Here is a 17108-nt window from a genome sequence, read left to right as displayed (position 1 = left end):
CTTAACTCATTCAAATCAGAAATTTAATTTGTTTTCTTGTAAGTGAGGACTACAACCGCAGAGCTGGCAGTTGTTTACGTAAAGAAAGGTTATTTCTCAGGGGAAATGAGAACGCACTAAGTGTGAAGAGGGGGGCGTGGGAGCAGAACGTGTCAGCTGGAGCTGCTTATGGTCCCCTCGACAAATCTCGGCAGCTGGTCCGCCGCAGGATGCTGCAGGTTCTCTCTACCAAGACTGCACTCACAAGTAAGAAGTAAAAAAGCAAAAGCAAAATACTTCCAAGCAGTTGACCCGGGTTAAAAAAAAAAAAAGCAAAATAGCCACCAGTGGGTTGGGGACAAGGAAGAAGATGATATAACAGCAAAAACCACAGTATACAAATGAACACTGAATGAGGTATACAATAAATGGGAGATTTCAGACTTCCAAGGCCCTTCAACTTCAGGTATTAATTAAGATAATTAGGTAAATAACGACTGCTATTGCATTTAAACATGAAGCATGGCCAACCAGGTAGCTGTCAGTAAAACGTTAATGTCTCCTGAGGGCACAGTATTTAACCTACCATCTGGATTAAATGCTTACAGAATTACGCACTATTGAATATAGATCACAACTCACTGCACTTCTGTCTGCTGGGTATTTATCATGATTCCTATTAAGAGAATATCAGCACAATGACCAGGGTACTAAACTTTTTATACCTGGAATCATTGAAAGAAAAGAAAGTATTAACATATTTCAATAAGTACATTTAAATATCAAACCATGTAAAAATAACCAATATGTTTTATGTTCAGCATTAGAAATTCAGACTTATTTTTTTATAAAGTTTAGCATGCTATGCTATCTTTAAATTCTCGTTTTTCTAAATGTCCACAGTAAAATGAGAACGAACTCTTTCCTATAAATATAATCTCCATTCCTACAAATATAGTCTTCATTATTAATCATTATTATTTTATTGGGAGGGGGAAAAATTAATAGCCCATTTATAAAGACTAATGTACCATTTTTAACATATTTCCTTTGTACCAGTATTTTATGGGAGGATAGGTATAAAAATCAATGGGATGGCTAACCAGTCTATTACTAACCAGTTCCTAACCCAGGGCTTAATCAAAGTTCCCCTTCGGTTTGTACATATGCATCACATCAGTAAGATGCCAATGTCAACCCTAAAGATGACAGCAACCCTCCTTGGGAAAGAACATCAAGAGAAGCCAGATGAAGAACATACCCCCCAAATTTTAAGTCTAAACAAAAGGAAAGAAGAAATAAACCCTTGATTATATAGTCTTCTATTTAGCAAACCAAGAAGAAAGAACTATTTTAAAACCTCCTTTACAAATTTAAAAAAACAAAAAACAACTACCTGTTCATCTAATTTATAGCCCATTAGTAACATATTCTGTAAATATTTAAAATCACTACCAACCTAAATTAATTGTTTACTCTTAAATAATTTTCAAATTTTATAATAAATGTGCTTTATTCCTAAGATCCACTAACTGGCTTATTACCGTTACTTAATAACTTGGTAAACACTAGGTGTGTATAAAGACTTTCATTAAACCAAGGAAAGCTATTTTTACATAATGAACATCTTAGCTCATAAACACTTTCACTAAAAATTAGCTTATAAAATAAGTAAGTTATGAAGCCCAACTGTATTTCCCAGAACAGGTGTTGATATAATTGCCATTATTCAAAGCAGAACATGAAGATATAAGAGATAACCTGGTCCAATCCATAAATTTGTATTATTGACGGACGGTGTAATGAGGGGATGGGTATAAAAACCAATGGAATGGATAACCAGTCTATTACTAACCAGTCCTAACTAGTGGCTCAATCGAATTTACCCGTCAGGTTTTAAGATGCTAATGTCAACCCTTAAGACAGCAGCCCTTCTTAGAATTACAGCAGTCCTCCTTAGGATAAAACCACTCATTTTATCACAATGGGAAAGCTCGTGTGTGTGATTAAAATATCAGGACTCCAGATACAGTACTTCTAAACTTCCTTAAACTGTTCCACCTTAAATTCTTTTAAAAGATTCTCTCTTGTGATTGTTTCATTTCCTACTTCAGGTCTTCAAGGCATTGGCAGCCGTCCAAAAGAAGGAACCAATCAAATAGGTACAACACAACAATGCCGTAGAACTTAACTCTGGAGAGAAGCCAGATAAGCACTTGGAGGATGACATCATCACCCTCCAGGGGCAGGACTGGCAAGCCTTCCAAGCTAACTTAATTTTACACTTTCTCGTGTACCTCAGAAAATTTTGTTCTCTCAACTACCAAAGCCAAATCCACAGATTAATAAAATGGCCTTTAACCAAAACTCTACAACATATAAAGAGATTTTTATGATTTGTCTAAACATATTAGACAAGTTTTTAATATAAATATATAGATATGCAAATACCTTAGTAAATTCTTGTTTTGTTTAAAAAAAAAAAAAAAGAAAGAAAAAGAACATCTTTAACTTCAGAAAGGGCATTCTCAGCATATAATTAAGTACTTAGAAAAAAAGTCCACACTATATTGTAATAAGAGTTTACAAGACAGTTCAACATTCTCTGAACCATAAAAATAAATCAATAAATGGCACATAAAGAGCATTAGTGAAGCCCTAACTGGTTTGGCTCAGTGGATAGAGCGTCAGCCTGCAGACTCAAGGGTCCCAGGTTCGAGTCTGATCAAGAGCATGTATCTTTGGTTGCGGGCACATCCCCAGGAGGGAGTGTGCAGGAGGCAGCTGATAGATGTTTCTCTCTCATCGATGTTTCTAACTCTCTATCCCTCTCCCTTCCTCTCTGTAAAAAAACCGATAAAATATATTTTTTTTAAAAATGAACATTAGTGAAAAACTTCGATTTTGCTGTTCTCTTATTATATTCTTACAAACCATTAAGAACTTAGAGGAAGGAAAGACTTCACTAATTTTTTTACCTTCTTTTCCATTTACGTTATGTTCTTTAGAGTTCTCTTCCACAAATTAACTTTTGTGATCACACTGATTTTGTTAATATACAGTTAAGATAGCAAATTTTTAAAAATAAGAAATTTTGAGAAAAGGAGTGTTTTTTGGATTAATGCTGAGTCATAGAGCACCCTATGAAAGTTGAAAACATGAGAAACTTTTCAGTAACACCATTTATACAGTCACAAACAATGCAATAAAGAGAAGTTATATACTCATAATGCATCCCAGCCATTTAAATTAAAATTGTTTATTTTTGCCCTAGCCAATTTGGCTCAGTGGTTGGAACATCAGCCCTTGGACTGAAGAGTCCCAGGTTCGATTCCAGTCAAGGGCACATACCTCGGTTGCAGGCTGGATCCCTCTGGCCCCTGTAGGGGCGCGTGTGGGAGGCAACCAATTGATGTGTCTCTCTCACATCCATGTTTCTGTCTCTCCCCGTCCCTTCCACTCTCTCTAAAAATTAATGGGAAAAATATATCCACGGGTGAGGCTTAACAAAACAAAAACAAAAAATTGCTTACTTTCTCTGTCCTCTATGTTTTCGCAGTGCTGAGTTTTGAATTTTCTCACAGGTCCCATTGCTGTTGTCATCAACGTCCTTCTTGCTAGAAGGTTGGTTTTTCCACGGCAAGATAAATCCAGGTGTTACTCTAAATTGTCTTAAGTCTCCTTGTCCTAAGGAACTTTTTTCACCACAGTAACAAAAAGCACAGAGCTGTTCACTGGTAGAAATAAGGGAAACAAAGAAAGAGAAATTTAATTTTTCAAAGTGACAGCTACAGACAGCTGTGCTTTAAAATTAAATTGTTTTTAGTGTAAGACATTTTTAAATGCTAGTATGATAACAATTATACATTTGCAATTCTACTTTTCCACAGCATGATTTTTTAAAAATAACAAACATACCAAATCAAAAATTATAGTGTATACTTAGAAACACGATTTTTTTTTAAATCTGATTCAAGAAACTCAAAGTATTAACAAGAATAACAAAAGTAAAGCTAAGACTGGGGAAGAGGATAGTGTTTCATGGTCACACAATTACATACCAGGTTTGTAAACAAGTGGTGACAAAGTTTTTATTAACCGCCTGATAGGATGTTCTTTATGCACGATACATTACCACACACACAGATACAGGGAGAAACATGAAGACATAAATGTGAGTTGTTTCGGGGCTGGAAAGCTAACGAAGGGAGGAGTGAAAGGGGTTCCACAGGAATGGGAAAGGATGAAGAAGTGGAGCAAGGACTGGGAGAGCAGCGAAACTGTTTCCTAGGATACACTAATGACGGGTACCTGAATTATGCAATTATGAAAACTATATAACACAAAGAATGAAGCCTAGTAAACTATGCACTTTAGTTAATAATATATCACAACTGGGGTGTCAGTTGTAACAAATGTCCCACACTAACGCACAATGCTAAAACAGGGGAAACAGAGGCGGGAGAAGGCTGGCACCGGGAACTCTCTGCCATCCACTTGATTTTTCTGTATACCTGAAATTGCCCTAAACAATAAAATCTATTAATTTTTTTAAAGAAACTATTTTAAAAGTTAAAGGACAAGAACAATATATGCTTGTGGAATATATGCTTAATGAGGGGCCTTAGAAAGAACAGAATAAAAAGTACTGTCTCTCTTGGATATATTTCTTTTCACAGCTCATTTACAATAGCTGCACCCAAATTTTTCTTCCCATGAATCAGTTTCCGCCATCACCTCTGCCGTATCTACCCCACGAACGTCATAATGTCTTGCATTAACAGGTGATAGAAATAATCTATAATCTCTTTTAGGTAATTTTTTTATTTGAGGATCTAATTGGCTTTATTAAGTGATTTATGCACGGGCAGTATCCCATCTAGCAACTAGAAGGGGCTCTCAATAATTTTTTTTAACGTAAGTTAAATTCATATTGGGTCTCTCTCAACTAATTTCCTTTTGTTTATGAAAGTTGACTATTTACGTTTTTCCAATATTACCTATTTCAATTTAATGATAAATGTGTTGCCCCTGGATACGCACACACACACACTTAAATGTGGTCTACTTTCAGAGTAGAGTCAAATAGAAAAAGAAAATTTTTTTCTTGCCTTCCTTTGCCAGTGTCTTATTAATTTTGTAACTTTCTGTGTGTGATTCTCTCTGCACTAGTAAGCTGACATTTCTCTCCGCATACCTAGTTTCTGGCTTGTCTCTCTCCCCCGGAAACATCAGCTATGAGCAGCAACAGTCGGGCTGACACCAGCCTCACTGACAACACTGATTAGAAAGCCAACCAATACTTTTGAAGTATTGATAGAAAATATCTTAACCTGGGGAGAACCAAGATGGCAGCATAGGTTAACGCCGGAGTTTGCTGCTTTGAACAACTACTTCAAAAGTGAAAACAAAAAACGGAAGGGACATCACCCAGAACCACAGGAACGCTGGCTGAGTGGAAGTCCTACAACTAGGAGGAAAGAGAAACGCACACGGACACTCAGAGGAGGCGCAGTGCTGAAGTCAAATTCTGAGGTGCGGAGTGCGCGGAGCGGGCTGGTGGCGGAGGGCGCGGTTGGCGTTTTCAATCGGGAGGGAGTCGCAGACTCTGAGCTCCAGATACAGGCAAGTCTTTAGGGACCCAGACTCAAACGGGAGAAGCGGGACTGTCTGGCTTCGGTCAGAGCGAGTGCAGCTTTCTCTCCCAGCTTTGCAGCGGGTGCTGGGACTCAGAGAGGCAGAGCCCCTGGGGACAGGACTGAGAGCCGCCATAACTGCTCTCTCCGGCCCACCCTGTTGATCCTATGCGACCCGCCCCGCCAAAGCCCTGCACAGAGGCATTTGCCAGATAGCCTCAGGCAAAGGCTAGATTAGCACCTCCCTAGAGGACAGAAGTTCTCTCACTGCTGACACAGCTGATTCTCATAGCCACTTGGCCTGGAGGTCAAACCCTCCCTGGAATTAGCTACAACAATCAAGATTTAACTAGAAGACTGCGAACAAAGACCACTAGGGGGTGCACCAAGGAAGCATAACAAAATGCGGAGACAAAGAAACAGGACAAAATTGTCAAAGGAAGATATAGAGTTCAGAACCACACTTTTAAGGTCTCTCAAGAACTGTTTAGAAGCTGCCGATAAACTTAATGAGATCTACACAAAAACTAATAAGACCCTCGATCTTATATTGGGGAACCAACTAAAAATTAAGCATACACGGACTGAAATAACGAATATTATACAGACGCCCGACAGAAGACCAGAGGAGCGCAAGAATCAAGTCAATGATTTGAAATGCGAGGAAGCAAAAAACATCCAACCGGAAAAGCAAAATGAAAAAAGAATCCAAAAATGCGAGGATAGTGTAAGGAGCCTCTGGGACAGCTTCAAGCGTACCAACATCAGAATTATAGGGGTGCCAGAAGATGAGAGAGAGCAAGATATTGAAAACCTATTTGAAGAAATAATGACAGAAAACTTCCCCCACCTGGTGAAAGAAATGGACTTACAGGTCCAAGAAGCGCGGAGAACCCCAAACAAAAGGAATCCAAAGAGGACCACACCAAGACACATCATCATTAAAATGCCAAGAGCAAAAGACAAAGAGAGAATCTTAAAAACAGCAAGAGAAAGAAACTCAGTTACCTACAAGGGAATACCCATACGACTGTCAGCTGATTTCTCAACAGAAACTTTGCAGGCCAGAAGGGAGTGGCAAGAAATATTCAAAGTGATGAATACCAAGAACCTACAACCAAGATTACTTTATCCAGCAAAGCTATCATTCAGAATTTAAGGTCAGATAAAGAGCTTCACAGATAAGGAAAAGCTAAAGGAGTTCATCACCACCAAACCAGTATTATATGAAATGCTGAAAGGTATCCTTTAAGAAGAGGAAGAAGAAGAAAAAGGTAAAGATACAAATTATGAACAACAAATATGCATCTATCAACAAGTGAATCTAAGAATCAAGTGAATAAATAATCTGATGAACAGAATGAACTGTTGATTATAATAGAATCAGGGACATAGAAAGGGAATGGACTGACTATTCTTGGGGGGGGAAAGGGGTGTGGGAGATGTGGGAAGAGACTGGACAAAAATCGTGCACCTATGGATGAGGACACAGTGGGTGGGGAGTGAGGGAGGAGGGTGGGGCAGGAACTGGGAGGAGGGGAGTTATGGGGGGGAAAAAAAAGAGGAACAAATGTAATAATCCGAACAATAAAGATTTAATTAAAAAAAAAAAAGAAAATATCTTAACCTTCCATTTCATATCCAAAACCATCACTCAAATGTAAAAGTGTTGCTTTGGCCAGTGTGCTAAATGGTTAGAGCACTGGCCCATGCACCAAAGGGTCATGGGTTCGATTCCTGGTCAAGGGCACATTCCTGGGGTTACAGATTCGATCCCTGGCCCTAGTCAGGGTACATCTAGGAGGCAACCAATTCGATGTGTCCCTCTCATAGCCAGGTTTTCTCTCTCTCTCTCTCTCTCTCTCTCTCTCTCTCTCTCTCTCTCTCTCTCCCCCCCCCTCCCTTACTACCACCCTCCCCCCTTCTACTCTCTCTAAAAATCAATGGGAAAATAGGTCAGGATTAACAACAACAACAACAAAAGTGAAGGCATAATAAAATCATTCCTAGGCTTATAAGGTCTCAGAAATTTTACCATACAATACGCCCACATGAAAATATTTTTAGTGAAGTAAATTATTGAAGCATTAGGAAAGGTTGTAAGAGATGTAGAAAGTAAGTTGAACATCTCAGAGTAATTTGTTACTTTGGGGGTTACAGGGGGAACCCCTGGTCTCCACTTTTAGAAAGCTACAGAGCATTGCTCCCTCCTTGCCACCAACACTCGCCAGACAATCTACAAATTCACTTCTCTTGGCCCCATCAGACTGCAGGAGTTGTAGGGCCACCAATTCACCTGCAACTGAAGGACAGGCATTTCCATAAGGTGATGAGATACAAGCACCTGCTGCATGTGGAGAAGAGGTCGCCTTATGTCTTACAAGCAAGATAAGAAGAATTCAGTAAAAAAAATTAAGAAACTGATGAAGGCTGAGTGTCAGAGTGTAAAACACCCATGACCCACAGACACAAGAGGAACCTGTCTGTGGGCCTCCCAGGTGCCCATGTGCACGGGAAAGAGTCCCATGGGTGCGCCAATCACGGTCCTAGCTGGGGGAGGGGAATCTGGGAAGTCACAAAGACCCACCCAGATTGTCTCTCCCATTTTTCCTGGGAAACAAAAACCTTAGTCTGGTGGGGGGGGGGGGACAGCAAAAATCACCATGCTGCAATGGTGACAACCAACTGTGGATGAAGGAATAGAATTAGAGGGACGGACTTTTAACCCTGGACAAGGAGCAAGACTACATCCTGGACCCAGGTCTCCCACAGCTGAGGCAATGGCATGACCACTGAGAATACCAATCCCTGAAACATCAAAACCTAGAAGAGACTATTTACACCAATTTTATTCATAATTGCCAACAAAAGGAAACTGCCCAAATACTCTTTACTAAGAAATCCATAAAAAACTGTGGTAGGCAACTCCATAAAACAGAACCCTACTCAGCAATAAAAACAACTACAACTTACGTAACCTCACAGATAAATGGAACTGTTCTGTTTTTTGTTTGTTTTGTTTTTTGTTGTTGTTGTTTTATTGATTTCAGAGAGGAAGGGAGAGGGAAGAGATAGAAACATTAATGATGTGAGAGAATCATTGAACGGCTGCTTCCTGCATACTCCTCCCTGGGGTTGAGCCCACAACCCAGGCATGTGCCCTTGATTGGAATCAAACCCGGGACCCTTCAGTCCACAGGCCAATGCTCTATCCACTGAGCCAAACCAGCTAGGGCTGGAACTGTTCTTTACCTTCTGGTGGCAGGCGTTATAGGACTGTACATATCTGAAGTAACTAGAAAATTAAATGCCACAGATTGCAGAGATATGAAAATATGATGACTTTTTAAAAAAATCAATCAAAACTGTAAGTTTCAAATTCTTTCAAAATTAAATTCAATAAAGAATTATGAAGTCTGAGCCTTAAGTTAAGGGACACCATCTTAAAAGCAAAATAAAATGTATAATCAATAGGAAAAAACGTATCAATCCAACAGAATGCAGAAAAAAGCCCTGCCTTCGTTTAATTAACTCACCTCTAATACCTTGGCAGGGCCGGACCAAATGATTTCCCAGGCCTCATATGGCTCTTGGGCCAGACGTTGCCCACCTCTGCGCTAGAGTATCGCTTGGTTCTATACCTGAGCGCACAGACACCCCTCCCCCCAACTACACAGCGAGGAAGCAGCCTGAAATGTAAAGCTACTAAGTAATAAAATTCCATCCAGGTTCACATCCTAAGCTGCGCTCTCCTGCTGCTCATCTCCAACCAGCTGCATTCATCCTCTGACCTGATTTTGGCTTCTACACCAACTGAGACCAGGGAGCTCGCTGACTCTTCAGACACAGAGCGCTGCAGGGCCGGGGCCAGCCGCTTGCTGCCATCCGCCTCCACCTCAGCATCCTCTTCTGCAGACTGTTCTTTGATTTCTGCTGCATAGTGAACAAGAAAATAGAGAGTCATTTTTGTATTTACATTCATCTTCGGTGAATTTACCTATAAGCACATGTCATAAAGAAAAAAGGATAATACAATGACAATACTTCACTAACAGAGAAAAAGTTTATGTACATGATTAATGGCATGGCTTATATATTTATTCTCTACTGCAAAATGATAATCAAATAATGTAAAAGAAGCCATACTTTTTCCTTGTCCTCAAATTACAATTCACTCTAAGAAGTTTTCTCCTAGTAACAACTATTATAAACCTGATGTTCAGGATTACAGCAGTTCGTCTACAGAACAAATGTATTTCAAAGTAACTCATTAAAAAAAACTTTCTTTGCAATTCATAAATTGAGATTATGGTCAATTTGAAACAATCATTATGCCCTCTAATAATCAGCCACTCTAAAAGCTAAATAATTGAAAAAAACACACCTTCACTCTATTGCCTTTTCAACTACCCTCAAGACTCCACCCCAAGCACCTCACATGTACATACTTTCTAAGGAGGCAACGTAACTGCTGCAAGGATTTTCTAACACAATCACCCTTCATATCATTCTTCTCTGCAAACAGAATTCTTGGCTTAGACCTCTAATTTCACTCAGATCTCTCTGCACCCCTACACACATACACACACCCCTCACAGTCCCTCAAGCTCCTCCTCTCTGCCTGTCCTCCTTTCACCACCAAACTTTATGAAACGGGCCTCTGGAGTGACTGTACCCATGCTCTGCACCACAGCAACCGGCCTCTCCACCACCCAGGGCAGCAGAACCCACAATCGGAAATTCACCTGACACCAACGACTGCCTCCTCCTCAGCGAGATGCTCTTCTGCCTTTGTAAGCACGGGGACAACAGATTACCATAGGCTCTGGTGTCATAAAGAACTGGTCCCAGGCCTGGCCAGCGTGGCTCAGTGGCTGAGATAGACTTAGGAATCAGAAGGTCACGGTTTGATTCCCAGTCAGAGCACATGCCTGGGTTGCTGGCTCGGTCCCCAGTGTGGTGTGTACAGGAGGCAGCTGATCAATAATTCTTTCTTACCATTGATGTTTCTCTCTCTCTCCCCCTCCTTTCCTCTCTCTGAAGTCAATAAAAACATTTAGAAAGAAAAGATCTGGTCCCAGGTACCAGCTCTACCAACTACTAACTATAGGTACAGTCATCTGTCTCAGCCTCGATCTATTTGCCCATAAGTTAGAAGAGGAACTGGTCTAACATCTGTCCCTGCAGCTGGTTTCTCTCAGACCTCCAAATGTGGGTACAGCCCTCTCTGCATGTGCTCTTCTGTGAGGCACTCATTACTATCCAGGCCTCGACAGTCTCCTCTGGACTTAACGATTCCTAAATCAACATCTCTGAGCGTTTCCTCTCCTGAATTCCGGATCCAGTTTCCACTGCACACGAGACACACCCAGCAGCTGGAATACTGACCCTCAAACCACATTTGAGCTCTAATTTCTGGGTTAGCACTTCAATCTGAGTCCCCTACCTTTGGGACCATCAGAGTCCGCTAGGTTAAAAATGAATGTCAGGGAAATATTTTGACAAATGAATAATTTGGAGAACTACTAATTGTTTTGTTAGAAAAAGGACAAATAATTATAAATCCTGTCAAATAATAAAATTAATGATAAGATGAGGCATCAAACAGATGGCTTTGTTTTTCCTATTTAAAAGAACATGTTTCTTTTTAAAATTGAAAGAGAAAAGTCAGTCATAAATTATATTTTTGTGGAGCCTATCAATCATGGCACCTACCCTGCCTGCCTCAGTCACAAAATGGATGTAAAGTACCTAAAACCAAATCTACCAACATAAAGTGCACTCCATCAAAAGTTATAAAAAGATCTCCAAATTTTACTATATTAAAATTTTAAATTTATATACAACAAAGCCCTTCCATGGACAAAATGAAAATATGCACAGATTGGAAGAAAATAAATGTAATCTGTATCCCCTAAACAGTATTTAAATCCAGAGTAAGTAAGGTATTCCACAGATGAATAAGGCACATAACCAATAGAAAAATGGACAAAGGCCGTAGCCGGTTTGGCTCAGTGGATAGAGCGTCGGCCTGTGGACTGAAGGGTCCCGGGTTCAATTCCAAGCAAGGGCATGTACCTTGGTTGCGGGCACATCCCCAGTGGGGGGGGGAGGGGGGGTGCAGGAGGCAGCTGATTGATATTTCTCTCTCATCGATGTTTCTGGCTCTCTATCCCTCTCCTTTCCTCTCTGTGAAAAATCAATAAAATATATTTTAAAAAGAAAAACGGACAAAGGACAAAACCCATACTTCATTCCCATACACTATATTTCCCAAGGGTTTTTTTGTTTTTTAATAATATTTTTTATTGATTTCAGAGAGGGAGAGAGAAAGAGAGAAACATCAATGATGAGAATCACTAATGAGCCGGCTCCTGCACATCCCCCACTGTGGATCCAGCCAGCAACCTGGGCATGTGCCCCGAAGACCAGGAGTCAAACTGTGACCTCTGGGTTCATAGGTCAATGCTCAACCACTGAGCAACACAGCCGGTCTCCCAGTGTTTTTTTGAAGCCAAGCCTGACAAGTTCTCACCATCAGAAAACGACCAGAAGTGACCATGCAGCTTCTACCTCCCCTGAAAGGGCTAATCGTTCCCCCCTTTCCCATGCACTCTAACATGGACATATCAGCCACCTAGGTGTCGCACCCAAGGTGAGAGCAACGTACCAAGAGAAGACAGAGACACAAGATGGAAGGAACCTGGGACCACAGACTACCAGAGGGAGCAAAGATGCCCCATCAGTCGGGACCTCTCGTCTCAGAAATATCACGCAAGAGAAAGTTGTTTTGTTTAAGCCATTGGGGTCTCTGTCACCGCAGTTTAACCCATGTCCTAACTAACACAGAAACTGGTATCAGGAGTGGGGAAATGCCACAACAAAAACTTCAAATAGGTGGTTTGGTGACCAGGCAATGAGAACAGTGACACTGGAGTTTAGAAATCAAATGACTCTTCTTATGTTGTATCAAAATATGTGACAGATCTTTCACCTGCAATGACATGGAAAGTAGACCGGGTATCTACAGAGCCTGCAGATTTAGGAAAAAGCATCTAGAAAGAGCCAGGATTTGTATTGCCAGCCCTCAGTCCTTTTACAACCAAAGATACAAAGCAATACAGATCTGCTAGAGAGTCTCTCTGTCCATTACATATAAAGTCTCATTCAATGACCACATGTAAAATCCCCATATGGGAGCATTTCACTTCTACTCAGAGATGCCCAGAGCATGTGTGGGATACGCTTTTCTGGCACCATTTCTATTACTAGATAAGGAGAAAGAGTCAGAGTTCAGAGAAGAGATGAGAAATATAAACGAGGAAGAAGAAGACTGTCTCAGAAGCTTGTAGGATTGACCCCAAGGGACCAGGGTCACAGGCCATTACCGTTCTAAGAGCAGCTCCGTTTAGCCTCCACCCCTAAACTAGTCCCTACTCAGTACCACTCACAGCCTCTAGTCAGAATTTTTCTTCCCCTCAAAAAGAAAGTACATAATAACACTTTTAACTTTTTTAGTGTTGTGTGAGTGTCATCATTGATGTTCCTATTTCTCTCTCCTCCCTTCCTCTCTAAAATCAATAAAAATATATTTTAAAAAATAAAATAAAAGGTAGCTAATTAATACCCTCTAGTATAAAACTGTCTTTAGGATCAGAAAAGATAATACATGCAAAGACCTAGTCCCCTGCCTCAAGTATACAGTAAGTGTGGGTATGTGATTGCTATTCCAATTATCCACATTCACACACACTATTCTAACTATGTATTAACTTTCCCATCTAGTTGGACAATACCCCCCAGACATCGAACACATAACGTCAGATCCCACATTATGAAACTGTGTTGTGAGAATAGGAATGAAAACTTATTCAGCACCTCCTGGCCTCGTGCTAGGGAGTTAATAAATCACTTCTTTAGAACGATTTTTCACCAAACAAAATAACTATTGACATACATTCTATTCAAATGGTAGCCAGTACAAAAACAGAATCGGGATCCTTATCTGTAAGGAGTCTAGTCAGGAGACAGCAAATGGTAATGCCAAGACACAGTAATTGTCGAGGTGGAAGTACGAGGTGTAATGAGGTAAGGGAAGAGATGAGGAGTGCAGCTGAGAAAGGAATGAGAAGCCCAGCTAAGAGTTCTCTCACTCCACCCACTCTTTTAAATAATAATATCTGACATAATATCCTTATTTAAAAGATAAAAAAACTAAAGTCTGAAAGAAGAATAAGCAGCTCAGATCACTGGGTAACAGCAAGCAAAGCTGAGAGTCAAAGCCAGGGGGCGCTCTTTCCATCAGCACACAAGACAACAGGGTACTGAGGCACCTGGCACAGCAGCTGGCTGGAGTGCAGGAGCTCTATGGCTAGATTCATGATAAAGTGAAATGTTCACTTTCTACTAAGGCTGTGTGACTGAGGAACATTTGTTGAATATGAGATGATATCTGAAAATACAGAGTTTTTCTCTATTTTTAAAGCACTACTGAATAAGATTATAGAGAAAACACCTCACAGCCAAGTTCACAGAAATAAAACATTTTGATTTGGGACAATGATGAAATTATTTCCCTTAAAGGTTAATTTATTTGAAAGGTCTATATGTGTCCTATGAATATATTCAGCACACTCACCAACATGACAGCATGACAGACTACAAGATGTCAAAAATAGCCCAGCGCCCTATTATGGCTTCCCTCATTAGCACACAGTACATGCCCTCAAAGCACCATATCTTTTAATGAATTTCTAAAATGCATTTAATCAAGTGTTCTTAGATCTTGGAGAGAGAAATTACATCTTTATCTTTACTAACCTTTGAGATTTGGAGTTCTAAACAGCCGTTTCATTATGAATGTGCACACAAGCAGAGCTGGTATAGCCATAACTGTGTCTCGACACTAGCAGGAAGCAGGTAATTCCTTATCACATTCAGTGTTTGCAGATATCTTAAAATATCATTTACCCTCATCTCTACTTCTAAATTACAGTAATTGTTAAATTAGATTTTATAATTTATGGGCAATTAAAAAATCACATTACAGAATTACAAATTTGTTTTTTACTATTTTGATCTTATCTCTCTATATAAAAGCCTAAGCGACCGTTACAACCAGTCACTATGACACACACTGACCACCAGGGGGCAGACGCTCAATGCAGGAGCTGCCCCTGGTGGTCAGTGCGCTCCCACAGCCAACTTCCCACGGCCAGCCAACCTCCCGCGGTCCCTCCCCGTGGCCAACCCCGATCACCGGCCAGGCCGAGGGACCCCACCAGTGCACGAATTCGTGTACTGGGCCTCTAGTTAAATATAATTATCTTTGCAGTCTTATATATTTTATCCATTTTAAAACACAGCTTGGAAAAGAGCCTGCCAAAGGGGTTAATGGCACAGAAAGCATCCAATTCATAGGAGACAGCACTTGCACTGGACTGCGCTCTATAAAAACAGGCACCAAATCTGTTTTCAAACCAGAGCCTATCACAAAACCTGGATGACATTCAATGCTTGTTAAACTCATTATATACCATGTAATACAAACCATGCCGATAAATAGTATACACATATAAAGACTTACAAAAAGCACAGGGAAAGATACACTAAATATTTTAAATGGGCTAGTATTTACTAATTACATTAGTCAACACTAGCAAGTTTTTCTAGTAATCCAAACAATATGCTGGCTTCTATTAAGTAGAATAAAAATTATTTTTCTCTCCTAACTCCCTTTACTTCCAGGGAATGACAATACTTTTCATGCTTCTTTTCTACTAAGACTACAGAAGAAAATACGTCTAAGAAATTGTGTGTGTGTCCTTTCCTTCTTTTGAATAGCAGTGGCCAAAAAAAAGTTGGCGTTTCAACAGTTCCACTTTCTGGATGTGTTTATATCTTACTGAATCTAGCATATCTGCTGCAATCAAAATGTTAGCACTACTGCAGAAACAGAAAAAGAATTAGCACTCCATAGAAACAGAAAAATGAAAAGACAAAAAAGCAAATATTTCATTTATCCTATCCTTTATTCACTAAACTACGTAAAATATTGATGCTGATTATTAGTATAAAGTAGCCACTTATTTTCACAGAGCACTGAAAGACTTTTAAATGTAGCAACTAAAAATCTATATATATAAAAGCCTAAGCAACCGTTCGACCATTCAACCAGTAGCTATGATGCACACTGACCACCAGGGAGTAGAGGCTCAATGCACAGGCATGGAAACATGGAACAGACTGATGAATCTCAGAGGGAAGGAAGGGGGTAAAGAGGAAGGAAGGAAGAGATTAACCAAAGGTCTTATATGCATATATGCTACCGGCCCAGAGCACGGATTCATGCACCGGTGGGGTCCCTTGACCTGGCCTGTGGGGATCGGGCCGAAATGGGCAATCCAACATCCCCCAAGGGGTCCCAGATTGCGAGAGGGCACAGACCAGGCTGAGGGACCCCCAGGGCCGCTAGTAAATACATAAAAATGTGGCCCCATTGGTGTGGGTCAGTGGTTGAATGTCAATCCATGAACCAGGAGGTCACCAATTCGATTCTCTGTCAAGGCACATGTCTGGGTTGTAGGCTCAATTCCCAGTAGGGGGCTTGCAGGAGGGAGCCAATCGCTGTTTCTCTCTTTCCATCCTTTTCCCTTCCTATCTCCCTAAAATCAATAAAAACATTTGAAAAAATAAATGAATGAATGAAAATGTGACCCTAACCGGTCTGAGCCTGCGGACTGAAGGGTCCCAGGTTTGATTTCAGTCTAGAGCATGTACCTTGATTGTGGGTACATTCCCAGTGGGGGGCAGGAGGCAGCTGACCGATGTTTCTCTCTCATCGATGTTTCTAATTCTCTATCCCTCTCCCTTCCTCTCTGTAAAAAATCAATAAAATGTATTTTTTTAAAAATGTGAAATTTGGTTTTCTCTAAGACATAAAACTTTGGGGGGGGGGGGGCGCACTTATTTTTCCTTTTTTTTTTTTTTTTTTAATCCTCACCCGAGGAAATGCTTTGTAATGGCTTTTAGAGACACAGGAAGGGAGAGGGGAAAAGGGAGAGGGATAAGGGCGGGGAGGGAGGGAGCGAGTGAGGGAGGGACAGACAAACATTGATGCAAGAGTAAAACATCAATTGATTGCCTCCTGCACTTGCCCTGACCAGGGATGGAGCCCACAATGTGGATAATGTCCTGACCGGGAATCAAACTTGCAACCTTTCAGTGCATGAGACAACACTTAACCAACTGAGCCACATGGGCCCAGGGTAGATCTTAACACTTATAGCTACTTATTCTCTTTATTAGAGGCCCGGTGCATGAAAGTCATGCACTGGGGGGGGGGGGGGGGGGGGGGCGCGCGCGGCGCGTGCCTCAGCCCAGCCTGCGCCCTCTTGCAGTCCAGGACCCGTCAGGGGATGTCCTGTTGGCTTAGGCCCGATCCCTCGAGAGATCGGGCCTAAGCAGGCAGTCAGACATCCCTCTCGCTAGAAG

The 17108-nt window shown here is 40.9% G+C and overlaps 1 protein-coding gene across 20 annotated transcripts in view; it reads right to left on the bottom strand.

The window, feature by feature from the left end:
- Window positions 1-17108, bottom strand: part of KMT2C (lysine methyltransferase 2C) — a 269634-nt gene that overhangs the window by 156631 nt on the left and 95895 nt on the right. For all 20 annotated transcript variants that reach the window (XM_059711413.1, XM_059711394.1, XM_059711398.1 and 17 more), the window contains 2 exons: window positions 9407-9548; window positions 3513-3713 (listed from right to left, as the gene is read on the bottom strand). In XM_059711413.1, coding sequence (XP_059567396.1) covers window positions 3513-3713; window positions 9407-9548 — 343 coding nt within the window. The remainder of the gene's footprint in view (window positions 1-3512; window positions 3714-9406; window positions 9549-17108) is intronic.

Source organism: Myotis daubentonii, chromosome 10 (genome assembly GCF_963259705.1).
Source record: "Myotis daubentonii chromosome 10, mMyoDau2.1, whole genome shotgun sequence".
In the NCBI taxonomy this organism is placed as follows: Eukaryota; Metazoa; Chordata; class Mammalia; order Chiroptera; family Vespertilionidae; genus Myotis; species Myotis daubentonii.
The sequence above is the reverse complement of the archived record's forward strand: the minus strand, read 5'-3'. Positions and strand labels throughout refer to the sequence as shown.